The sequence below is a fragment of the Xenopus laevis genome, chromosome 2L (assembly GCF_017654675.1).
Source record: "Xenopus laevis strain J_2021 chromosome 2L, Xenopus_laevis_v10.1, whole genome shotgun sequence".
Taxonomy (NCBI): Eukaryota; Metazoa; Chordata; class Amphibia; order Anura; family Pipidae; genus Xenopus; species Xenopus laevis.
In genome coordinates this window covers 168,511,918-168,539,580 of record NC_054373.1, presented here as the reverse complement: position 1 = coordinate 168,539,580, position 27,663 = coordinate 168,511,918, and the positions used below count along the sequence as shown (strand labels likewise).

The window sequence follows — 27,663 nt, the reverse complement described above, 5'->3', positions numbered from 1 at the left end:
CGAATCTTTCGAGAAGGATTCGGGGGTTCCCAAAATAGGGGATTCGGTGCATCTCTATATTACAGTTTTGATAAAATAGTCCTTTAAGGGGAACTATAAGCTTCATCATACTCAAATAAGAAAATTTGTCAATACAATCATTTAAATATTCTGCACTGTTTATGAAATAATCAAGTTTATATTCACTATTCTTCTCTCGGCATCTGTTTCTCTTCATTCTGTCTTCATGCAGCAGTTAGATCCAATATATCTTATGGGGGGGGGGTTCCTTTCCTAGCAGATAAATTAGAGCTCACTCAAATAACTGATTCCAGTACAAACAAAATCTAACAAAATAACTGCCTTTTGCGCAAATCCTGCATGTAGAGAGACATGATGTCTGATGATTTTAATAGAGTGAGCTCTAATACATCTTATAGGCAAAAGGAGAACCCAATCTACCTTTTGGACACCCCTGCAATAAGGCCAGGGCCAGACAATGGCTGATCTCCAACTGCCTTTTTTCTGCAGGGGGAGAATCTGTTGCCCCGCTGAGCTTCCGCTCCTGGTCTGTCTGCGCCTGGAAGCATTGTTTCTGCTCGGGTGTGGGCAGACGCGGCAGATTTTTGAGCTGAAACACAACATTTTGCACCAAAATCAGTTCAAAGGCTATGGGTGAAGCAGGGTGCTTTTGCATGGATCGTCTGGCCCTAGCCTAAGGGTCATGATTTTTCACCCCTTAGTGCTCTTGTACTTGCATCTGGGGCATTTGTAAATTACCCAACATTTGTTTTAGGATATGAGGCACATGTGCACCTTGTTTTTCTCCATGCTTCAGAGCTACACTAAATAATTAACCGTCAAAAATCATCTACACCTCTACCTGTTTGATGCTATGGGAGTGGACATCTGATTATAGACAGGAAACATTTAGCACTTACAACTACCAGCATTCCTTGGGCAGAACAGCTGAACACGGTTGATGGGTGCAGTATATCTATAGTGTGAGAAGCTAACTATCCCCTCTTATAGGTTCTGATTTAATGAGCACACATGGTGTAAGTGCAAGTTCAAGTGAGCTTTATCAGGACTGAGATGAGTAAGCAGAGAAATATGCCTCTCTGGGCAGTCAGCCATATTCATGGGCATGAACTGTTAACATGTGCTTGGGTCAAATGTGAACACATCCATTAGACTATACCAGTGCTATCCAATGTTTTGTACAGTGGGCCAAATATCCAATAAAACTAATAGCCCAATGGGCAAATTAAAAGAAAACAATCAGTGGAACCACTGGAAAGGTTCAATCGCTTAAAGGGCCACATCCTACCCACATGCCTAAGATGTTACCTTAAGCTGTTACACAGGAATAAATGAAGAGGACATCACTGAATAGATTCATTTTAAGAACATAAAAAATATATTCTTTTTAATAATAAATAATTCAATGCAACTTAAATGCCACAAGGATGATGAAAATATTAGCAAGGCTAGGCAACTAGCAGCCCTCCAAATATTAATGAACTATAGTGGCTTCCAGAGAATGCTGGGAGTTTTTACTTCCCTGATTTATGGTGAGGAACTATATATATATATTTTGAACTATAATTCCCAGTGTGTGTTGTCACATATCAATAACCCTGAACTCAAGTTAAAAAATTCAATAAATAGGAGTGAAAGTAATAATAAACACTGCGTCAGGATGGATCTGCAGGTCTTCTGATCTACCTTTCTGCTGAAATAAGCAAATTCCACCGTTTCACTGGATAAACTGAAACATATTTGAAGGTATGAGTCACAGCATCCATTTTTCAAGAAGACAGATACTATGGGCAGCGGCTTCAAAAGGCTCCCCCGCCAAAGCAGTGGTACAACACGTAAACATGACGCTTCAGTGGGTCCACAATGAGGTAAGCAAACGTCTGCTGGTGTGGCCTGCTTGATGGATAGCACATTCCATTCTCATCCTGCATAGAGAAGAATAGGACTTTCATTAGATGAAATTAAACACTGTTACTATTTTAATGAGCTTTTACAAGAAAAAATGCATATTCCGTTCATTTATCTGAAGAATCCTTTCACAAGTAACTGCAGCCTAACACCCATACACTTGGATATTGTGTGATTGGGCTTTATGGTCCAAACAAGTGGGTCAACTTTATTTTAGTTTCGCCAGACCAACAGTGATTCAGTATGATTGCAGGGTACTGTGATAACGTGCCTGGAGTTGAACCAAGGAACTTGTGTTTCTGTGCTGTCTGTATTACCACTGCTCTATCCGAGCAGACCGCTAAGGCCCTGGTTCACTCCTATGCCTATGCTTGGTAATTGCTAAAAGCATGGCTTGTTTCACCTGTACAATTTGGCCATAGGTGATATGTGTAAGCCATTTGACTTGCTATAAAACCCCCTACTATGCTCTGACTCATTGCCCAGTATAGGTCTATGTTCCATACTTTCTGGGTGCGATATATTGTCTGATCCTGTTATTGACCACTGCCTGACCTTGACCTTGCCAATTTTCTGCCTGAACTGATCCCTGCCTGTGTTTGACTATTCTTCGGATTCTGATTTGGTGCCGCACTTCTGAACTGTGTTTGACCTTGGCGTGTGTCCTCGACTACGCTTCTGTTTCTTGATTCTGTACCGTATTGTCTGTTTGGTTTTACCGGCCTGTCCTTTGACAGTTACGGTTCCTTTGCCTGTCCAGAGCTTCCCCCTTAGTCCTCTCACAATAAGTCCTGGCGGCATCTGACTAGCGGAGGGCTCCTCCCGAAGCCAAGGGCGGCTGCTATAGGCAGAAGAGTGAGCCAAGACCTGGACCTTGGGGTTTGCTCTGGGTTTCCAGATGTGACATTATACTGGGCCTGACATGGACGCTGAAGGTGCAACTGCTTCCTCTGCCACCACGGAAGCAATTCTGTCGAGTTTTCTTCAGTGCCTCGGAGAGCAAGAGCCCAAGCAGGACCAAATTAGCCTATGACTTCAGAGGTTGTCCGAACGATTGGATGCTTTTCAGCAACAACCGGTTGCTGCTGCTCCAGCTCCCTTACCGGGTAGCTGTGCAATAGAACCTAAGATTCTGTTCCCCGAAAAGTTCACGGGGGATCGTAGCAGGTTTTTAGCTTTGCGGGAGGCCTTCAAGTTGCATTTTTTTTTTACCCCACTCATTCTCCACAGAGGAGTAAATTTTGTTCACCCCGTTGCAAGGGGATTCTCAGCTTTGGGCGTTCAGCCTATTCCCTGATCATCCAGCCCATCTCTCTCTTGAGGCCTTCTTCAAGGCTAAGTCCATCATTTATGACGATCTTGACCGTACTGCTTCTGCTGATGCAGCTATTCGTAACTTTAAAGGGATACTGTCATGGGAAAAAAAAATTTCTCGAAATGAATCAGTTAATAGTGCTGCTCCATCAGAATTCTTCACTGAAATCCATTTCTCAAAAGAGCAAACAGATTTTTTTTATATTCAATTTTGAAATCTGACATGGGGCTAGACAATATTGTCAATTTCCCAGCTGCCCCAAGTCATGTGACTTGTGCTCTGATAAACTTCAATCACTCTTTACTGCTGTACTGCAAGTTGGAGTGATATTACCCCCCTCCCTTTCCCCCACCAGCAGCCAAACAAAAGAACAATGGGAAGGTAACCAGATAGCAGCTCCCTAACACAAGATAACAGCTGCCTGGCAGATCTAAGAACAACACTCAATAGGAAAAACCCATGTCCCACTGAGACACATTCAGTTACATTGAGAAGGAAAAACAGCAGCCTGCCAGAAAGTATTTCTCTCCTAACGTGCAGGCACAAGTCAGATGACCAGGGGCAGCTGGGAAATTGACAAAATGTCTAGCCCCATGTCAGATTTCCAAATTGAATATAAAAAAATCTGTTTGCTCTTTTGAGAAATGGATTTCAGTGCAGAAGTCTGCTGGTGTAACACTATTAACTGATGCGTTTTGAAAAAAACATGTTTTCTGATGACAGGATCCCTTTAAGCAAGGTAAATTAAGGGTCGAGAATTATTGTACAGAATTCCACCGATGGACGGCAGAGACGGGCTGGTTTGATTAGCCAGTTCAGGGCGGGGTTGACCACTGTGCTCAAGGATAGTCTTTTGCATTGTCCTTCAAATGGTTGGGCAGTAAGGTCAAAAAGACTGCAAAAGGCTGAGAGCTATAAAAATACATAATGTCTGAACACATACTATACCTAGAACGAAATGGTTTCACAAGACAGCTGCACTTTCTAGCATCTCTGAAAAATAAGACAAATATAAATGCACTCAGTGGAATATACTTACATATGCCAATACTTTAAAGACTGTTGAAATAATCCGTATCTGTTTTGTTTCAGAATCTTTCTGAACACTACAAAGGAAAAGAAGAAAGTTTTCGTTACCGGTTTAATAAAGATTAAAGGAAAACCAAACCCCCAGAATGAATACTTAACCAACAGATAGTTTATATCAAATTAAGTGGCCTATTTAATAATCTTACCAAACTGAAATATATGTATCAGTAAATATTGTCCTTTTACATCTTTCCCCTTGAGCCACCATATTATGATTGTCTGTGTGCTGTCTCAGAGATCACCTGACCAGAAATGCTGCAGCTCTAACTGTAACAGAAAGACGTGTTGGAGCAAACAACAGAACTTTGTCCATCAATTGGTTTATGTGACCTAAAATGTATGTGTGCCCTTGGTTTGTTTGTGTGCACCATGACTTGTTTGGTCCCAGTGGGCGGCCCTTAGTTCTTTAAATAGAAAAATGATATTTTCTATTTAGGTGTACCCAATGATACATACTAAAAAAAATATATCTTTATGAAAATGGTTTACATATGAGCTGTTTTGAGCAATATATTTTTATAGAGCCCTACATTGTAGGGGGTATAGTTTTCCTTTAAGTGGAACAGAAGGCATTTTGCCACATGCTTACATCTGTAAGATTTTAGCTCACCACAAAGAAACTGACCCACTTTCTGTTTACTCCTATAGGATTTTTAGAATTGCATTGATCAGCGGGGGAAAGTGAAGAATTCACCATATGATAAATACACTTCTGAAAATCCCATAGGATTGAATCCAAGTAGGTGAGTTTCTCAGTGGTGAATTCTAATCTCACATTTTGATAAATCTGCCCCTTAGAGTTAAATGATTTTATCTATCTACTTATAACAACCATCTGTTTTTGGGAATACATGGAGAGCTCAGTGTGGCTTGTTGGCCAGAAACTGGCAGAAATTAGTGTGGGGACAAGAAAGCTGGCAATCACTTTGAGGTCTTAAAGGACTAAGACTGCCTGCTAGTTCCTTAGGGTACACAAAATACCCTACATTAAAACAAAATGCAATGCTCTAGCTACTATGTTGTTGGTGTCCGTGATCCTTGGCTGGAGCAGCTGACTCCATTTATTTGGGCCCACCTTAAATCCCTTTATTTCAACTGGATGAGCTACTTAAAAACATACAAAAAAAAGCACTATTGCTCTTTAAAGCAGAAGAAAGTCCCATTTGAAACTTTACACAGATAGCTCTACTTCCACTGGTCTGGCCAACTTTTATGGAGAGGCAAAGTCGACAGCTGAGTTTAGGACCACATGAGAACTGAAATCCATTTGAATGGCTTTCCAGTGATGGCAAGAATTTTTCTCTCAAGCCTTACCAGCAGAACCTCATGATCTTTATCGATGTCTTACTGAAGCCACCCAGAAGTTAGAGGTGTGGCATTAACATGAACTCCAAAACAACCTGACATTCAGGTTTAGAATATACAGAAAAACATCCACACAACTTCCTGTTCTCTTTATGGGTTCCTTTCTCACAGTAAACTTTCCTTTAACCACAAAAGAGTAGCGAGTGGGTGGAATAATTGATTGTTCATGGCCGATTAGGATAAATGATGAAAGCACATGAGTAATCATTAAATGATGCTTGTGCAATCCTGTCACTTTCTACAGCAGGACTCTGAACTGTACTTATTGTCCTACTTATTGTCCTACAGCTAGCCACACACAGGAAAGTTTAGCAATAACTGATCAAACCAACACTTTCTATTGTTCAGATCCATTGGGCCAACGTGGGTCGTCTCCATTTCCACATCTGCAAATGCATCATACTGTATGTTGGCCAACAAAGCATGGACATTGGTTGTGATTGGTGGGGCTGCTATAAACATAACAATAGGGGGCAGATTTATCAGGGTTGCATCTCAAATTCAAATTTTCTTGTTTTTTTTATAGGCAAAACTGTCAAATTCGAATAGGGAGTTATCCAAATTTGATTCGAGTTTTTAAAAAAATTAGATTTCCGAGATTTATCAAACTCTGGCCCTTTAAGAACTCAAATTCGACTATTCGTCACCTAAAACCTGCCAAATTGCTGTATAAGCCAGTGGAAGAGGTCGAGGGATCAATTTGGCGATATTTGCAGTCTTCCTGACATTCGAGATTCGATTCGAATTTGATTTGAGTTTTCAGGTCGGTCCTATTCACCCGAGTTTAGAAAATTTGATTTTTACAATAAATTTAGGATTTCGAGTTCATGGGAGTTTACGAGAGTTTTTGACCCTTGATAAATGTGCCTCTAATCGTATGTACCTTTGTTTTGTATTATTGGCATGTGTATGGTCAGCTTTATACTTTAATAAGGTATTTCCATTAATACAGAATGTAAATACATATATGTATATTTCAGTTTATTATAAGTTACTATTTATTTAGAATACAAAATGGATTTCTTCATAAATAATGAAACTTACAGGGTCTTATCATTTTGGTCATTTTGATCACTACTGACACCACTTTTTATAACTTAACTTGTGGATCTTGTTTTTTTAACATACAAACCTCCAAAAGCTTTTCTTTTATATGGTAGGCATGTATTTAAAAGGGGGTGTAAACCCAAATATAACATTTTGCATGATTCTTTGACGCACAGAAAATGCAAGGTATTGGAGGAATTTAAGTCTTTGATGTAGGGGAGCTGACATTTTCAACATTGTTTCAGTGTTATAAGTCAGAACCAGCAGTGTAGAGAATGGCAAAGCCTAGATAGAACCTGTTTTCAATAGCAATTTCATTATGCATAATTCTATGTTTGGGTGTGCAACCCCTTTAACCGCCCTACACCTACACAGAGTGCAAAAAAGGGATGATCATTAGTGCTCCTCCCTTCCGGCTTTATCCAAAAAAAGAAACTGGACCAAGACAGGATCAATGCAAATGAATGCTTCCTCAGTGGTTGAAAGAGCACATAACCCAATTCATTATTAGTCAGGACTGTAGTGGCCAAAAGACCAATTAAATAAAATGTAATCTGACTGTTTTATGTTATGTTTGTTGATGAAAATCAGCCCCACAGCAAGATGCTGCCACTGCCAAATTCCAGACTTTGAGCTTTTATTGCTGGAAACGGTGTCTGTACAAAATATTAAAAGAACTAAAGCCTAAAAATAAAAATATATACAATTATGGCACCTGTTATCCAGAATGCTTGGGACCTGTGGTTTTCCGGATAAGGGGATCTTTAGAGATGCACCTAATCCAGGATTCGGTTCGGGATTCGCCTTTCAGAGCAGGATTCGGATTCGGCCGAATCAAATCTGAACCCTAATTTGCATATGCAAATTTGGGGCAGGGAGGGAAATAACGTGACTTTTTGTCAGAAAACAAGGAAGTAAAAATGTTTTCCCCTTCCCACCCCTAATTTGCATATGCAAATTAGGGGTCGGATTCGGTTCGGTATTCGCACGAATCTTTCATGAAGGATTCGGGGGTTCGGTCGAATAGAAAAAAGTGGATTCGGTGCATCCCTAGGGTAGAGTCCTGCACGGGTCCATTTTTTGGGACCCGAACCCGACCCGTACCCGCAACCTGCAATCCGCACCCGCAACCCGCATTCTTACCCGCTTGGACCCGCAACCCGACCCGACCCGCAAGTACCTTCTCTGCAACCCGGACCCGCGACCCGCTGACCATCAAGAATCAGGAAGTGCTGTCATTATAAACCGGAAGTGACATCATCGGAAGTAGATATGATCAGAAAAAGGGGAGTAAACCCGGAAGTGCCGTCACTGTGTACCGGAAATGACATCATCGGAAGTGGACGTGACCAGAAAAAAGGAGCAAATATTGATATTGAGAAGACCCGCAGCCCGACCCACAACACGCAAACCCGTAGAACTGCCGACCCGCGGGTATACCCGCACCTTGAACTTCAACGAAAAACCCGCATGGTACTGCAGGATTTTGCGGGTAACCCGCGGGTACCCGACCCGCTGCAAGACTCTACCCTAGGGATCTTTCCATTATTTGGATCCCCATATCTCAAGTCTACTAAAAAATTATTTATACAATACTTAAACCCAATAGGATTGTTTTGCCTCAAATAAGGCTTAATTGGAGATCAAGTACAGAGTTAGAGTTATTTGCTTATGATGGAGTCTACTGAAATGGCCTTCTTGTAATTTGGAACTTTCTGGGTAACGGGTTTCCATATAATGGATCCTGTACTAAACTATGGGGCAGATTTATTAAGGTATGAAATGGTAAAATTGAATTTGAATGGTAAAGTCTAATTTAAAAGCACCAACTCCAATGTAAATTCGAATGTGAGATTTATCAAACCTTGACCCTGGAAACAGTTCTAATTCGAATATTCGCCGCCTAAAAACTGCCGAGTTCATTTTCAAGTCAATGGCAGAGGTCCTTGGAAGCATTTGAATTGCCTTCCTGGCATGCAAGTTTTTTTTCGGAGGAAAACTCGATTCCACTCAAAAAATCTCGAAAATATGACTTTCAGAATGTAAGATTAGAGTTGGTAAATCTGCCCCAGTAGTTTTTTGAATATTTGTCTTTGTCTTATTAAGTCACTGTAGTTTACCCTATTGTTGACATTTCAATTAACCTAAATTGTCGATTTCTGTTTTTTAAATGAATCCCACTGCTATAGTTATGCAAATGAACCAAGAAAATAACACAGATTCTTTTGTTCATTTAGAAGCAGTGAACAATTCACGTTATTAGACTTTAGTCCATTCCCAAATATCAGTAAACTCTTTTAAAGGAACAGCAATTAAAAAAATACAAAAAAAAATGTCAGAGTTTGAGATCTGTTTGCCTTCCTTACATGTAGTACATTTTGGGTTCAGGAAAAAAGATCACGTTCCACAGCGTTTGCAAAGAAACAAATAGTAAGTATGAACAGTCTCTGAGAGTGCAAGGGAATTTTTTTGAGATTCATGATACTACTTATTGAGAATTGAATTCACTTGAATTTTTTTTTAACTTTGCCAATAGTCTATATTTCAGACTGTTCAATCTTTTGGCAGTCTAAAGGGCTGATTCACAGGAAGGCTCTACCAAGTAACCAAATGTTTTTGTTGATCTGTAGGTTAATTTGAAACTTCAACCAAAAGTTCCTACAAAGATTGAATGGACAGGCATCATGCAGGACTCCCTATTTGGTCCCTGATAAATCTGACCCTTGGGAGAATATTTATTTGCAATACGTACCCTTCCTATTGACGTCTAAAGAATCTGGGCAGGTTTTAGGTGGTATCATTTTCCATTGGAGTATTCAAGTTTTTTTGCATTGATAACATCTTGATTAAAGAACTGGATCAAGAAAATAGTCTTAGAGCCTTATTCCATACTTGTTTTGGTTATGTTTGGACGCCTTTAGGGAAGGTACTTGTTTGTATGGGATCTATTACAGGTAGGAATGCACCGAATCCACTATTTTGGATTCGGCCGAACCCCCCGAATCCTTCGCGAAAGATTCGGCTGAATACCGAACCGAATGCATATGCAAATTAGGGGTGGGAAGGGGAAAACATTTTTTACTTTTTTTACCACGCTTTCCCTCCCCACCCCTAATTTGCATATGCAAATTAGGATTCAGATTAAATTCGGCCGAATCTGAATCCTGCTGAAAAAGGCCGAATCCCAAACCGAATCCTGGATTCGGTGCATCCCTAATTACAGGGGAGTGCTATTTAAATTGTGACACTTGTTTTACAATATTCTGAGGCCTTGGACACACAATAATGGAGAAGAACGGTTGTGAGGAGTGTCCTCTATCTTTCTGCTTTCCAAAGCAATGAGAAATGTAATGCCTATGGATGCAGATGCATTTTGGGCATTTTGATCAAAACTGAGTGCTAATGCCATCAAAAAACATAAACCTCCTTCTCAAAATGCCCAAAATGCATCTGCATCCATAGGCATTACATTTCTCATTGCTTTGGAAAGCAGAAAGATAGAGGACACTCCTCACAACCGTTCTTCTCCATTATTGTGTGTGTCCAAGGCCTTAGAATATTGTAAAACAAGTTGCTTCACCCTTGGTCTACTAGATTTATGTCCTTCAAAATGTATTCAATATCATATGAACATGGAAACTGAAACCTGTCAGGACTCCCGTCCCTTGACACTATCTTAGAAGATAAAGTCAGATTACTTTGTCAGTCTACAAAACAGACTATGGAACCAGTGGATGATACTCCCTGGTTTGTAAGACACAGTAAGGCTCACTAGGAAGCTGGAGTGATATAGTGTTGCTCATCTGGAGAGAGGGCCACCTTTGGGAGGGCTGGGGGGATTGGGTCTTAGGGGGACCGGGCCACTGTATTTATGATGGCAGCCCTGTCTGGAGCCAAGTCTCTGCCACCTCTAGTCTGCCGTCTGTTTAGAGAGAAATGATTGCTTGCTACTGCAAGTGCAGAAAGAATCATACCCATCCAATTCAACCCTTCGATCACAACATATTTTATTAGTCTTCTTACCATATACCCTTCAGAGACAGCCTGCTTTTCTTTTCATATAAATATTGTAGCAGCTATTATTGAGAACTGAGATGTCTGCTTGTTGTAAGTAGCCACAAAGCACTGTTTAGTTGCCTTCATATGCCTTGCTAAAACAGTTGAGCTTTGCTTAAACAAGTGTTGGTTCCTTTGTTGCCGAGTGGCTCCCAGTTCTATCACAGTCTTGAAATGTTTCCTTGATCAATGACTAGCCATCAGCTCTTTCTTTGACTGCATTCTGCCTGCCTTGACATTGACCTCCGACCCTGGCTGCACTTTCCTGCTGCCTCCCTATGACCTTAATGTTTAACAAAAAGTTTGCATTGACGGTCACAGTTTGAGCTGTCATAGAAATGAATAGAAAACCAAACTTGGTTAGGGTGAGATGGGCTAAAAGGAGCCAAAATGCCCTTCACAAGCAATTACATGCAAAGAGAATCCTTCTGAAATCAGAGGTTATTTACTTGTCTCATGCCATACACTTAGCACTCACTAAATACAAAAAATTTGAGTTTTAATTCTCCCTTAAGGCATCATGGGCGGAGTCATGCAAAAAACTCCTTTATAGAAATGAATAGCATCCTAAATATGATGTTAAGGCTAAATAGCACATATGCTATGAATGTAATTAATAATCTTTTAAAATTTGAGCTCTCAATTGTTTTTTTTGTTTTTTTAAACAAACCAAAGATTTTTTTGCAAATATATTATGAGCAGTAATTTGGGATTTTTTTAATGCTAAAATACAGCACCAGGACAATGAGAAAAGGGAATTTATAAGCACATATAAGTGCACCGTCATCCCTAGCGAGAATTCACATGAGAAAATTCAGCAAATGTAAATGTGTAATACACCAGCCAAGGGAGGTTATTGCACTAGCATTATCAGAAGAAATGAAATGTATGTAAACCATTGTCTTTCTCATGTGATGGGAAAGGGGGGCTTTCTATCAGGGAGCTTCTATGAAGAGAGAAATGGGAATGCAGTGTACACTAGGTCTCTGTATTTGCAAATTTATAGCACACTGCATAGGTCTGGTTAAAAAAGCGTGAACTGGGATGCTAGCAAATGAGCCATTTCAGTCGGCTTATGGAACACAGATGCTCGGCAAGTCTGGGAAAATTTCAAGCTGAATGGGAGCTATTATGTGCTGGGCTGTGTATGAATGTGTACAAGACAAGCCTGAGATAATAGCGAGCCTACAAGCTTGCAGGAATTGTATCATTTTCCTCTTTTAATAAAGTTGGAAGAAAGGACTATTATAGAAGGCAGAGACCATTTTTTTCATGTCACAAAAGTAACTCAGAATATGATTTTGTGTTTGAAAGACAAAGTTTAGGGGGGGGGTGTGGGTGTGTGGGTGTGTGTGTGTGTGTGTGTGTGTGTGTGTATTTATAACTTCCATTAGCTTTGATTTTGGAAAAGAGATCTGCAAAGTATGCTTCCTGTTTGCCTAATAAACTCTTACCTTTACCTCGCCTTGAACTGCGCCTAAACGCAGCCTCCGAAAAGCAAACAGACTTTAAAAGAGCAGAGCTAGTTAAAGGAGGATTTATTACAGGGAAACATCAGCGGGTTTAAAGATTGTGTTTTATGTTAACTAGTGCATGGCAGAATGGCAGCGACTCTGTAAAATGGCTTATCTAAGCCAGGGGAGTATTTACTGACAGCCACACCCAGTGTCGGACTGTCCCACCGGGATACCAGGAAAAGTCCCGGTGGGCCCAGGTATCAGTGGGTCCTCATGCTGCTAAACATTTGGCCTATTTCATGGCCATTACCTATTTCTATGAGAAAAAGAGGCTAAATAGATGGAATAATAGATTATAGTATGTAAAGAAAAGAGACTAGCAGAATAAAGGTTGAGTGAGGAAATCAAAAATAATAGTACTGAGAGTGGGAACCCGGTCTAAGAGTAATTGATGGGCCCCTGGTCAAAGGTTTTTGGGTGGGCCCCTGGTGTCCCAGTCCGACACTGGCCACACCTGGGCTGGGATAACTTGTAGTATGTTATAGATTGGCCAATTGGCCAACAGTTTTTGCATCATTTTTCTGACCCTTTCCAGCTTTCAAATGGGGGTCACTGACCTCTTCCAAAAACAAATGCTCTGAAAGACTATAGCCTTTTTGTTATTTATTACTTTTTATTACTCATCCTTTTATTCAGACCCTCTCCTATTCATATTCCAGTCTCTTATTCAAATAAGTGCATGGTTACTAGGTTAATATGGACCCTAGCAACAAGAATCTTGCAATTGCAAACTGGAGAGCTGCTGAATAAAAATCGAAATAACTCAAAAACCCCATATAATAAAAAATGAAAACCAAATGCAAATTGCCTCAGAATATCACTCCTTATATCATAATAAAAGTTCAAATACTGAATGAAAGAAAAGTAGTACAGGTATGGGACCTATTATCCAGAATGCTCGGGACTTTGGGTTTTCCAGATAAGGTATATTTTCATAATTTGCATCTCCATACTTATGGCTACTAAAAAATCATGTAATATTAAATAAACCCAATAACATTGTTTTGTTTCTAATAAGGATTCTTTATATCTTAGTTGGGATGAAGTACAAGCCAGGTACTCTTTTATTGTTACAAAGAAAAAGGAAATCATTTTTTTTAAATGTGAATTATTTGATTAAAATGGTGTCTAAGGGGAATTTGCTTTCCTGTAATTCTGAGCTTTCTGGATAACGGGTTTCCTGATAACAAATCCTATACCCGTATATTAATCAAGAGATAACATTACCTTAAGAGGTCTTTATAAATAGATTTTGTCGTTTCCAGATAAGGGCCAATCATATCTTCAAACTGGCAGATTGCTCCCCCAAGACAGAGATGTTTAAAGAGAAGGAAGAGAAACTGTTCTCTGTCTGATTGCTTGAAAATGTCAAATTTATCACAGTCATCCACTAGAAGGACCTAGAAGAAAACACAATATGATTGAAATGTAAGGGTATAAATGATAAATTAAAGGGGTGGTTCACTTTTTAGTGGACTGATTTATCAAAGGTCAAATGTTAGATTTTTTTTAACCTCGAATGGACTCGAATGACCTCGAAACTCAAAAAAAAAGTCTAAAATTCAATCAAATGTCACTGACCCAAAAAACTCGAATTGAATTCAAACGCAATTTGAACCCAATTCTCCAAGGGAAAAACTCGAATGTCAGGAAGGCTTAATAATAGGTCAGCGGAATTTGAGTTACTTCCAAGGTGTGGGAATGATAAATCTGATAAATTTTAATTTTGAATTCGAGTTGGTGGTTTTGAACTCGTTAACTCGTTGACCAAAAAAAAGAACTCGAAAATTTGAGTGACGTGCGTGAAACACGCTTACTGTATATGCTGTAAACATAGAACACCAGAGGGCACCTCTAGAAACGTTTACACTACAGTCAGGAGCCACATTACAGTCTCTCTTCTAGCCCTGTTGTTAAAGGAAAAATAAAGCATAACAAAGAATGTGTCTAGAAATGCTATACATGATGCTTCGGGCTTTTGTACCAGCCCAAGGCAACCACAGCACTTTAGCAGTGAAGATCTGTACCACAGAAGGGGATCAGGGGTACAGTAGGTCTCCATTTTGTTGTGCTCACTTCTATGGGCTTCTGTCAGATGCCAGGGCTTTGGGACCTCCATTTTATGTTTTTCAGGGGACCAGGAAAAAACTGTGTAAAATCCATGGAAAATATAAACCATGTCACATTCTATTGAGGCTTATGAACACTTTGTTGGGCATTGCTCTGCTGCTGCCTTGTGGGGTAATTGTCTTGTGTGACATTCCCCTTAAATCTCTTTTCCTCTGATTGTTAAAGGGATACAGTCATGGGAAAACATGTTCAGTAAATAGTGCTGCTCCAGCAGACTTCTGCACAGAAATCGGATTTTCAAAAGTTTTTTAAAAAAATGTTTAATATATAATTTTGAAATCGGACATGGGGCAGTCAGTTTCCCAGCTGCTCATGTGCCTTGTGCTCTGATAAACTTCAGTCAGTCTTTACTGCTGCGCTGCAAGTTGGTGTGATATCACTCCCTCCATTTCCCCCCAGCAGTCCATCGGCAGAAAAATTGGAAGGTAACCAGATAAAAGCTCCCTAAGAGCAATACTCCGTATTAAAAATCCATGTCCCACTGCAACTCCTTCAGTTACATTGAGTAGGAGCCTGCCAGAAAGCAGTTCCATAGTGCAGCACTGGCTCTTTCTGAAAGCACATGACCTAAGATGGCTGCCTACACACCAATATTATAAAAAAAATACACTTGTTGGTTCAGGAATTAAATTTTACATGGTAGAGTGAATTATTTGCAGTGTAAGTTACCTTAAAAAAATCATGACATAAGCCCTTTAAATGAGCTACGGCGATCTCCTACACCTCTGTAGCATATTTATAATTTTAATGAACCTTTTAAGTAAATTATTTGTCCTGTGGGAAAGTGATTCTAATACAGGAAGTATATCTGGAACCAGGTCAATTAATATTGCCCAGGTAGCTGCCGAGAAGTCAACCTTTTTCTAGATCTGGCTTCTGATTTTAAGACATTGTTATGAGTACCTTGCGGAGTTCATCTGAAATAGTGAAGTCATCTATGTATTCATCAAGACACTTGCAAATGTGCCCACTTTCTCTTACGATTCCTTCGGAGTACAGGCAGTCAAAAATTGACATTGACAGATGAGAACAGGGGATTTCTTCTACATCAACTTTCTTTACTTTGGTGCCTAGAAGGAGAAATGGGATGTTGTACAATTGATATTCTTGCCAGTTTCTGGATGGAAAAAATGAGGGCAGAAACACAACCTGTGCCATCAGCCTAAACAGGGGAAGACTGGTCAATTCTATCTTTCCCCATACCTTTCTGTGACATAGGCTATGTAGTACAGAGGCCTAAGCTAGGTTCTATGACTCCCAACAGAAGTGTAATGGCACTAAAAGGTTTAAAATGCACCACTTCTTGGTTATTCAGAAAGCACTTCTGGATGTGCACTGTAATGGTGTGTGACTGTTTGTCGGCCCACAGTGGACCCAATCCCATATATATATATATATATATATATATATATATATATATATATATAAATTGTTTATAATAAACAAGGGAAAGTTGTGCTCACCATTAATTATATATATAATATATATGGAATAAGACATGTAGGGTGCGTCCTAAATCATGGTGAGTGAATCCATGTATAACATATATATGTTCCAGCAGAGTCGCACTCCAAAAATGTTAAAACGTAGCATTTATTGTTCCATCATAAAAACATGTTCAATGGCAATTGCTGTTCAATGATTGCTTCACGGAAAGCGACAGGGAATCCAGGTCACCCCGCCATATGAGGAACACATCATCGATGTACCGCCACCACGCCAGACAATGTCAGGCAAACAGCACATCAGTATAGACATGTCCCTCCTCAAACCAACTCATGAGTCCGAATGGGTTAAATAGGGACTTTGACCTACACTTATTCATTTGATATGAATGCTTATTAACCCGCCTGGTGATTATAACAACATGTAATCAATTAATTATGTTGTGGCCAAGCTGTAAAGGTGATAACATAAAGAATACAAGATATATATACTGTATGGATTGTAATATCATCCCTGTATAATACTAATGGATATCTACCATACATGCAAACCCCGTTGTAACATAGAGTGAATATAGCCAATAAACAATATGGCGTGAGTTACTTCAATGGGCGGACGCTTGTGTGCTCGCTTCTGTGACGCACTGACGCTGTGGCGTCTTTGCGTCGGAGTGACCGGGCACGCAGCCTCCGCTATATCAATGGTAATGACCGACTTCTGGCTCCTTTCCTTATTCCATGCGAGACACTACGGGGACACACTTGAGAAAGGGGGCAGGGGACCCCCAAAACATCGCGTGATGTCTCCCATGTAGATGAGTATATCTCTATTGAACATGTTTTTATGATGGAACAATAAATGCTACGTTTTAACATTTTTGGAGTGCGACTCTGCTGGAACATATATATATATATATATATATATATATATATATATATATATATATATATATATATATATATATATATATATATATATATATATATTCGTATTCTAAGGAATGACGCACTCCAGGACTTCATAATGAGATCAAGCAAAGTGAAGTTTTATTTGTCAACGTTTCGGTCCAGTCTGGACCTTTCTCAAGACATTTATCTGACCTTTCTCAGATAAATGAAACGCACACTCAAAATGCTTACCAAAATACACTTTGTGTGCCTGCACCCAGGCCGATGGTTTAGCAACATGTGCAGGCACAGGGTTAGACTGGTGCAAGTGTAGGGGCTGTAGCCACAGAATGAGAATTATCCTGTTGTGCAGTAGCTTAAAGTGGCCATACACAGGCCGATAAAAGCTGCAGACAGACCGAGTCTGTTTGTGGGGCCCACCGACAGGCTTCCCCGATCATCATCTGACTGGGAGTTGGGCAGATGTGGATCGGGCAGGGTTAAAAGTTCTTTTGGATCGTGGACCGCATCTGTTCATTGATGTGGTCCTGCGATCCACCCACCCATAATGCCTGCATTATGATCCAATCGTTGGGCCCTAGGGCCCACAATTGGATCAGCCCGATATCGCCCACCTCAAGGTAGGCATATCAGGGAGAGATCCGCTAGTTTCTCGATTTCTACGTGTATGGCCACCTTTAGAAAGCAAGAACATACTCTGGTGGCCAGATGATCATTGAAGTCTTTCTGCTCGTCACTTTTTCAGGGGCAGCGAATTAAAAAAACGTGGAAAAACCAAGAAATGCCTGTTCAAAACAAACGCCTGTCTTTATACAGCAGATATTTTGGCTGGATTTCCCATACTGTTGAGTGTTATTTTTGGGCTGGAAAAAAAAAAAAGGTCAAAACAAAAACAATCACTGTGACCAAACTTCCCCACAGCATGTGGTAATACCCTCAGACTGACCACCTTCAAGACACTGATCCCTGATGACAGTGAAAGCTGATAATCCTTATCTACTATCTCAGATCAGGGTGGGTAAGCCCTCGGGGAGTGGAACGCTTCAATGCAGAATTTCATTGGAAGGGTGGGGATTCACTTCTGAATCATCAATCAGGGTGAAATGCAGGCCAAGCAAGGCGTGGTGGAGCTGAATTGATTTGTTGGCTGCCATCAAAAAGTCAAGGGATTCCCAATGACATGTCAAAATAATCTGCAGCTTGGGAAATGACAATGTTTCTCTCGGGCCATTCATGGATTAATTACAGAGTCTCACAGATAACTCTTACCTGAGAGGTGTTTTTGTTCAGTGTGTTTGAGCATTTTATCACCACATTCAAAGAGAATGGAAATTGTTGCCAGCCAGCAAGTCTTGTTTCACTAATAGGTATGATGTCAGGGGTCAAAGGGGTAATTCACCTTTAAGTTAACTCTTACAATGTTACAGGATGCCCGATAATTAGCAACTGTTCAAAACACGATAATTAATTAAACTAATAATTTCCTTTCCTCCTCTGCCTCTTTCCTGCATGCAATCTAGCTGGCTACTAAGCCGATAAGCCCCAAAAAAAATTATTCCAGCAATTCAAACAATTGCCCGGTGGCTAGGCTAAACAAAAAAATAACAAGAATGAAGACCAATTGCAAGAGGTGTCATAATAAAACTGTCTATCTACTATTAATTCATTGAAAGCAGAATTGCCCCTTAATCATGCTGCTGGGCAAATATCAGTGCCTTAAATCATAGTGGATTACTATGATACTAAAAAAGTATGGTGGTTATTTAATAAACTCCAAATGCAAAAATCACGAAAAATTCATGATTTATTTTTTTATAAAATCGGACATTTAAAAAAATCACAAATTTTTCGGAATTTATTAACCCCCGAGGATGGAAAAGTCCGAATCTGAAGATCTGGCATCTCAGACCTGTCGAGGTTGCATATAAGTCAATGGGAGAAGTCTCAGTGATTTTATGATGTGCTCTGGGTCTTCGGGCAAAAATCTGAGTTTTCGGGTAAAAAACACAAAAATAGTGAAAATCGGATGAAAAATCTGAAAAATAGGGAAAATCTGATTTTTTTTTCCGGGAAAATGCAATAATAAATAAGTGTAAAAAACCTGAGCGGATTTGATTGGAGTTTGTAGCAGAAAATATTTAGATAAATTTTGACTTTGATAAATAACACCCTAAGTGTACTCTGACAGACAGGTCTGGGCCTTTGGGTGTCTATATATAAAATCCAGTCCTGGTAACAGGCATGAATATTCTTGTACAGGTATAAGACCTGTTATGCAGAATGGTCAGGACCTGGGGTTTTCTGGATAGGGGGGGGTCTTTCCGTAATTTGGATCTCCATCTTTAAGTCTACTAAACAATCATTTAAACATTAAATAAACCCAATAAGATTGTTTAGTTTCCAATAAGGATTAATTATATCTTTGTTGGGATCAAGTACAAGCTACTAATTTATTATTACAGAGAAAAGGGAAATCATTCAAATTCTTAAAGGAACAGTAACACCAAAAAATAAAAGCATTTTAAAGTAATTAAAATATCATGCACTGTTGCGCTGCTGTTTGATTTAGAAAGACTACTATCTTTATAAGAATAGGTTGCTGTGTAGCCATGGGGGGCAGCCATTCAAGCTGAAAAAGGAGAAAAGGCACAGGTTACATAGCAGATAACTCAAAGGTTAAAAGCATTTCCCACTTCCTCCATTGTTTTTTTTTTTTCTTCATAAACTGTATCCAGCTTTGAGAAGTTGAGAGACCTTTCATCCAATTTGAGATATTTATTACAATTCAAGGGGTATTAGGGGAATTATCAAATTTTGATCTTGGAGGATTCCCAGTGGTTTAATATTTTTCTTATTTATCAACAACTTCCTGACAGTCAAGAAAGCGTTTTAACGAACTGACACATTTATCAAACAAGATCCATGATACAAACAAGATACACAAGTCAGTTCAGCAGTCTGTTTTAAGGGATCAAACACATTTTTTTGTCTTGATAATGCTATCACCAAAGCTTACTCTCTTATGTAAATCACATACAGAGAGAAAGGATTTGGATAACTGCTAAATAGGAAGTACTGCTAATAGCAGTAAATGATAAACCTGGCTCAAATCTATGGGAAAAACCTGTAATTCAGCATTTTGTTTTACTCAGGAAAAAGGCACTAGGAAAGAATAATAAATATGGTACAATTTCCTGGCAGTTCAATTTTTTTTCCACACGTGAAAAAAAAATGAGAAAAGAAAATAATTCTTCTTCCATGGATACATCTGAATCTAAGGATTTATCTAAATATTGCCAAAAGTGCTCAAATCCCGCCAAATCCCATGCAATATACTGGATCTGGTTAATTCAAATTTTGATTCAAAAGTTCTAAATAATATAGAATATTTGATTTTTTTTTATCTCTTTTTATTAGAGTTTAACTTCGGAATTGAAAGATATGGGGTCCGCCACGATTTGGCTATCAATTGTTTCACTGATGTGAATATAAATGTAATTAATTTTCTGGAATTACCACTAATATTAGGTATCCGGTGGTTGAATAAGGCTACCCAAGGGTCTCGAATAGGGATTTGGGTGATGGCCAAAGACTCTTGACCAATATCTTTGCACTGAAGGACAGTGCCACCAAATATGAGCCATCGTTCCCTCTCCCCCACAATTCCTAAAACAAGTTAAAGGTTGGGATGGAAACATTTTATGTAGGAGTTAGGGAGTGTAAGTATTTTATATGAGGTTTCTACTTGACCTAAATTGACTGAACATTTGTTTGTTCCTTTCCATATTTCCTTCCAAGCCTTTGGGTCCAAGGTTTTTCGTAGCTCCCGCTCCCAAGTTTTTATGTAGGATGGAGGGATCAAATTAGATTGAGAAATTAGGGATTGATACAGCATTGAGATTAAACCTTTCGAATGGGGATATTTCATACACACCATCTCAAGTACAGATAGAATATTTGATTTTAACTTACCTAGTCTTACCCATTGGCCAGAATTTTCAGAGACTACCTTCAAATGGGAAAGTACATCTGGATCTTGGAAAAAAGCCTAGAATTAGAAGACAGAATAGACAAAGTATCAAAGCACTGATTGAGCACTCTGAAGAAATGCAGACAAGGTTGATCTTATCAAAACGGTGGCATTCTTTTGTGATCTTCAATCACCAGCCTTAATTAGTAGGTATCATACATGATGCTAGGGACTGCAGCATTTAAAGCCCTGCAGCCCAACATGACAAGCGGAAATAATGCCATTCATCTAACTAGGTTCAAAGCATTGCTTCATTTGTTTCCTGGTTCAACATTCTGCCTATTTATAATGGAGCACTTTCCATGAATGGTGCCTGTAAAGTATCAAACTTTATCGAACTAGAAAGCCCTCAGCTTGTGACTGACACCACAGTCTTGTAAAAAATAGGCATCCTGTGGAAATGAAGGCAATTACTTAGAATGATCAATAGAGAGTGCCCATGCTGAACTGGCCAGGCTGCTCAATATGATGCATTTTCTGGATAGGACATTTTAAGGGAGGGGGTGCTATCACTCCAACTTGCAGTAAAGAGTGATTGAAGTTTATCAGAGCACAAGTCACATGACTTGGGCCAGCTGGGAAATTGACAATATGTCTAGCCCCATGTCAGATTTCAAAATTGAATATAAAAAAATCTGTTTGCTCTTTTGAGAAATGGATTTCAGTGCAGAATTCTGCTGGAGCAGCACTATTAACTGATTCATTTTGAAAAAAAATTTTTTTTCCCATGACAGTATCCCTTTAAAAAGGTTGTACCATTTAAGAAATAATTAAGTTAGTCTTCAGTATCTCACTCTTTACAACCTGTCACTCTTCATGCTCTCGTCATGCTGAGGACTGGGCCACATTTTGATTGACAGGTATGTCTAATACCTCGTTTAGGGGCTCCATTTCTTAGCAGAATAACTCAAATAACCAACTCCAGCACAAACAAAATAACAGACCCTGGCATATAACCCTGCACACAGAGAAACAGGATTTCCATCAGAGCCGGTTATTTTTAAAGAGTGAGCACCTAGGTTAAGGGTGAACCCCAAGGATGTATTAGATCTGTCAATCAAAAACTGACTCCACCTACTGCATGAAGACAGAATGAAGATAGACAGGTTGCTCAGAGGGGGAGAGTGAAGAGTAAATTGATTATTTCATAAATGGTACATCATTTTATAATTGATTATATTTAGCAAGATGAAGCTTATGTTAAAATTTAATTTTCATGATAGATCCCTCTAAAAAAATGTTACCAGCTATCTTTTTGAAATCAAACCTTTGTTTCAATTTTTTTAACAGTGGGAGGCCATGATCATTAGGTTTTGCTCAACCAGCCCTCTACCCACTGGCTCTAATTTATTTTCTTGCATTTTGGCTGTTTCAGGTAATAAGGCCCTATTTAAACCTGCTATCTGTATATGGCCAAGCTCCAGAACTTTTATTAGATATAATGTTGTCTGCCTAGTTCCTGGCATTTGCATGTGAACATATTATGATACTAGCTATCTGCTTTCACCCTTAGCCTGGATACAGGCTAGTTCCCAGACCTCTGGCTTGGATAATGGCTAGGCAAGTGAATGAACTCTGTATGTATCGTAGCAGATAGCCTGGCTCCCATAAGCTAGTCAGTGAACATCTTTTTGGGAGGGTTTCATACTAAATAATGGTAGCCTCAGTATAAGGGCCAGTCATACCAGGAACTGGAGGCACAAGTAGAAGACACATACAAAATGGGTGCAACTCAAGTAGCCCCTGGGTAAAACAGCAGCAGAGGGTTATAAATGTACATGTCTTTCAATTGCGTGTGATTCAAGTGGTCTATAAGCACAACTCCCAAAGGGTGCTCTAGTCAAGGTAGTTTGGGTACATGGCTTCCCATGTGTGCAACTGAAAAACTGTTGAACAAGTATAGCGGAAGTAGGCAGAAGCATACTGTGTATGGCATTCTGAAAGGCATAACTCATAGACATTTTAGTGCCTACTGCCTAGCAATCATAAATGAGCCACATAACATTGCATGTTCCATATGATCAGGGTAAAATGGAAGAATAACTCATATATGGCATAATTATAAGGATAAACAGTCTAGGAGCAGATAGGCTCTTGGCATGATTATCAGACGTATACTTCCAACAGCATATTTATACACATAGCTATTCAATCAACTTGTGTTTGTGTTGCTTGGCAGCATCATTGGACTATAGTCAACAGTATGTCTTGAAATTTTTATTGTCTTAAAAATTGTTCCATGTGTCACCAACTTACTTTAGTAGGGAATTCATTGATGCATTCCTCTGGTGTCTCAGACACTGCAAAACTGAGCTTACCAAGTTGTTTTATCAAATACCTGCCTAATTTGTCTCATCCCTAGGGCTAGGCAAACAGTGGCTCATACCTAGAGTAGAGATCTATGGCATACACAAGGCTAACTAGAGTAACCAATATGGAGGCACACGGGGCAAGATTATCCAGACAAATTCTACATGTGATGTAATATAGACGACCCTATGTCCACTAAAGTTGGCCATACACGGCAGATAAAGCTGCCGATATCGGTCGTTTGGACCGATTTGACAGCTTATCTGCACGTGTATGGGGGCTTCCGACGGGTCTTCCCGATCGATATCTGGCCACGATATCGATCGGGAAGGTCGGATTTTTACCCGACCGACCCGTCGGAGCCGCTTGGCGCATCGTAATTCGATCGTTCGGCCATACGGCCGAACGCTCGAATTACCCCCAATATAGCCACGCAGTTTAGTGGCATATCGGGGAAAGATCCGCTCGTTTGGCGATGTCGCCAAACGAGCGGATCTTTGAGTCTATGGCCACCTTTACTTGGTGAGGAGCACCAAGAATAGAAAACCATGGTTCTACCCCTCTAATGTACCTTCAAAACTTCACTCTGGCAAACTCACCCTGCAAAGGTTCAGCAAACCTTCACAAACACAGATCTTAGCTGACATTACAGCCACATTTGTGTAGGATAAAATTGTGTGGGATATAATCTTGTTTTGCTTATGCTTATTATGATGAGTCATTTATTTGTTTGACTAAGAATATCACTGATGTGTTTGAGACAGAGACAACTCTGAGGCTAGTCCGACTGCTGAGAAGCATGGCACAACTTTGCAATATAAACTGGCCATACAATTAAAGGGTCTTTTGCTGATATGCACAATTCTGGGCTGATCCGATCAGGCCACAATGAAAGTAACAGTGTCCATACACAGGCTAATAAAAGCTGCCAATTTGGTCCTTGAAGTTTATTGGTCCATGTATGGGGAAGCTGATCGGCCTGTATAACTGATATCTGGCCAAACGATCATATCAGTCCAATATCCCCCCATACTGAGGAAAGTGACACTAGTCTGGAGACCGTGCCAAAACATGTGGATCTTTAGGTGTATGGCCAGCTTATTTCAGGCTTTCAGGGCAGCATCAAAGATGTGATATTCATCCTGATGGGATTTCTAAATATGTCCAGACAGGAACATTGGCAGGCCCCATGCACAGCCCAACAGCAACTGTTGGGGGTCCAAAACTGTAAATTGCCCAAGCCTGAAAAAGAGAAAGGGGACATATTTGAAACAATTAACTTACCCAAACAAAATCATTCTTTTGGTACGACTGGAAACACTCATCATAGCGAAAGGCTTGGGCTGTGATTCTGCCATTCATAGACCTATATATATATAAATATAAAGTACATATATATATGTGTTATATAGAGAGATATACATCATAGGAATTACTTCTCTTTTACAGAATTGGTAGATTATTGGCATTGTACTGTATACAACACAGATGGAAGACTGAATTTGCTGTTGTAGTGTATAGCTCAATGGCAGGAGAAATGAACTGCTAACAAGTACAGCAAATCAGCAGTCCCGAGCTATCAGTTTGTGTGTGGATTTGTGCTAAAAAAATATATACAGTGTTACCATTAACATGTTGCCCTAGTGTGTCTGGTCTCTCCAATTCTTCCTATCTACAACTTCTCCATAATATTCAGTTGCTCTGATAGGTGCTGGAGTCACAGCAGGACTGGATTCAAAATATTCTCTGGCATTTCAAGTACAGGTATGAGATCTGTTATATGGAAATCCGTTATCCAGAAAGCTCAAAATAAAAGAAAGGCAGCCTCCAATAGACTCAATTTTTTCCAATTATTGATCTTTTTTCTCTGTAATAATAAAACAGTAGCTTGTACTTGATCCCAACTAAGATATAATTAATCCTTATTGAAACCAGCCTATTGGGGTTATTTAATGTTTACATGATTTTCTAGTAGGGATGCACCAAATCCAGGATTCGGTTCGGGATTTGGCCAGGATTCTGCCTTTTTCAGAAGGATTCAGCCGAATCCTTCTGCCGGGCCAAACCGAATCTGAATTTGCATATGCAAATTAGGGATGGGAGGGAAATTGCATGACTTTTTGTCACAAAACAAGGAGGTAAAAAATGATTTCCCCTTCCCACCCCCAATTTGCATGTGCAAATTAGGATTCGGCTTTGGTTCGGTATTTGGCGGAATCTTTCGCGAAGGATTCGAAGGTTCAGACAAATCCTAAATAGTGGATTCAGTGCATCCCTATTTTCTAGTAGACTTAAGGGGTGGTTTACCTTTACGGTAGCTTTTAGTATGTTATAGAATGGTCAATTCTGCTCTTATTTTTTATAGTTTTATAGTTAATTGCCTTTTTCTTCTGACTCTTTGCAGATTTGAAATGGGCGTCGCTGACCCCTTCTCAAAAACAAATGCTCTGTAAGGCTACAAATGTATTGTTATTGCTACTTTTTATAACTGATCCTTCTATTCAAGAATCTCCTATTCATATTCCAGTCTCTTATTCAAATCAACGCATGGTTGCTAGGGGAATGTGGCCCCTAGCAACCTGGTTGCTGAAACAGGAAACTGGAGAGCTGCTGAATAAAAAGCTAAATAACTCAAAAAACACAAATAATAAAAAATGAAAACCAATTGCAAATTGTCTCAGAATATCACTCTCTACGTCATACTAAAAGTTATCTCACCGTGAACAACCCCTAAGGTATGAAGATCCAAATTAGGGAAAGATTCATTATCTGGAAAACACCAAGTCCTGAGCATTCTGGATAACAGGTCCCATACTGTACACAGAGGCCAAAGCAGCCACCAAAGACCCTATAAATAGAGACTGTCTGTGAGATCTTCCAGCAGCCCCTCTGGTATTTGCCAGAACCCAAAAGCCCTTCAGCTGATACTAAACTACGAATTAAAGGTGCAGCACACAGAATTCTGCTCTTGGCTGGTTGCTGGGAGTTATAGTTATAATAGCTGGAAGACAAAATAAAAGGTGTACTTTCTGCTATAGCCACATGCGGCCCCTGTGATACAGAATGTCCCCCCGGTTTGTGGATCCCCAGCGGCCAGATGGGAATGCTGGAGTTGAGCAACAGGAAGTACAACTGCGTGTGGTCACCATTTCATCAGCAGCTCCCGAGTGTCACGGTCTGTGAGAAAACCGAATGTTTTGTTCAGGATGGGGGAAAAGGTAAATGTAGCCGGTTCGGTAGGGAAGCTTCCGGCAGACATCTTTCTCTGTCACATTCACTGCTTGTGTATCCCGCCGCGTCTCCCGTATCCAAGGAAACCAGGGAATATGCGCAACCAGAAAATGGGCCCGACCGCAACTGCGACGAAGCGGAGTCGTTCCGCCACATCTATGGTTCCAGTTATCACTAAATTAGTCATTACTATTTCTGCTGGTCTAATCATAGGATATAACCCAAGTCCTCATTTACGGGGTCCACTTACTTATGTAAATAATAATAGCTGGGCAATAAACATGTTTTAAATACTGGTATTCTCTATTTCCCCCCTCAGAAACCTGAAACACACCTCCCAACATTTGCAAAGTAGAAATAGGGACAAAAAACGTTTTTGAACACGCCCATTTTATGGCCACACCCCCTAAATACCACATTCATTTACAAGATTTGGCAGGTTATGAAAGTTTGAACGCATATCTGGGGGTTTTTAGAGCCATGTTTTATGTGTTAAACAATTGCCCTTTAAGGTGCAAGTTTTCCCAAGAGACCTGCTTAAATTGTTACAATTGTTTCTTTGCTTATCTTAAAATGTTATTTAAGTGCAGCTGCCAAGTATTCTGGGCTCTCTGCCAAAAGCCTTTTATTAGAAACTTCGGGGTAGATTCACTGAAGGACCAAGTGACTAACGCTAGCGACATTTCTCCAGGAATCCCATCCCTAGGGACATCGCCAATTCACTAACATAATTCTATAGCGAAAGAGACCGTTGTTAGCGTTCGTTCGCATTCTATCTCCAGGCGACTTTTCGCTCTGGCGAATGGTCATTGCTCCGCAAATTCACCAAATTGCGGATTTTACTTAACGTTACCTCTTTCGCCAGAGTTTCCTTCCCCACCTCAAAACAGGCGAACTGCTGAAACTAACCTACATCTTCCTCAATCAGTGACATCATATCCTGTTCGCCCGGAAAGTCATAAAAAGTGTAAAAAACGCAGGCAGCTTTTCTATTTTTAAAGTGGGATTGCCTTCAAAAGTCCGAACTATTAGGGGCAGATTTAACAAGGGTCGAAGTGAAATCGAGGGAATTTGCGAAGTTAAAAAATTCGAAATTCGTAGTAATTTTTGAATACTTCGACCATCGAATAGGCTACTACGACTTCGACTCGAAGTAAAATAGTTAGACTATTCGATAATTGAAGTACTGTCTCTTTAAAAAATTTCGACTTCAATACTTCGCCAACTTAAACCTGCCAAAGTGCTATGTTAGCCTTTAGGGACCTTCCAGAGCATATTTCTAAGTTTTTT

General features: G+C 39.8%; 1 protein-coding gene across 3 annotated transcripts; it reads right to left on the bottom strand.

Annotated features, from left to right (window-relative positions):
* Positions 1 to 1,376: 1,376 nt before the first annotated feature.
* cfap300.L (cilia and flagella associated protein 300 L homeolog) lies at positions 1,377 to 26,682 on the bottom strand. 3 transcript variants are annotated; one of them, XM_018245272.2, is made up of 7 exons: positions 26,289 to 26,674; positions 24,427 to 24,508; positions 20,775 to 20,850; positions 15,352 to 15,518; positions 13,546 to 13,718; positions 4,284 to 4,350; positions 1,377 to 1,946 (listed from the first exon to the last, which is right to left on the bottom strand). In XM_018245272.2, exons 1-7 carry the CDS (start codon positions 26,399 to 26,401, stop codon positions 1,821 to 1,823), a joined length of 804 nt encoding a protein of 267 aa, XP_018100761.1. In that variant the 5' UTR covers positions 26,402 to 26,674; the 3' UTR covers positions 1,377 to 1,820.
* Positions 26,683 to 27,663: the final 981 nt, after the last annotated feature.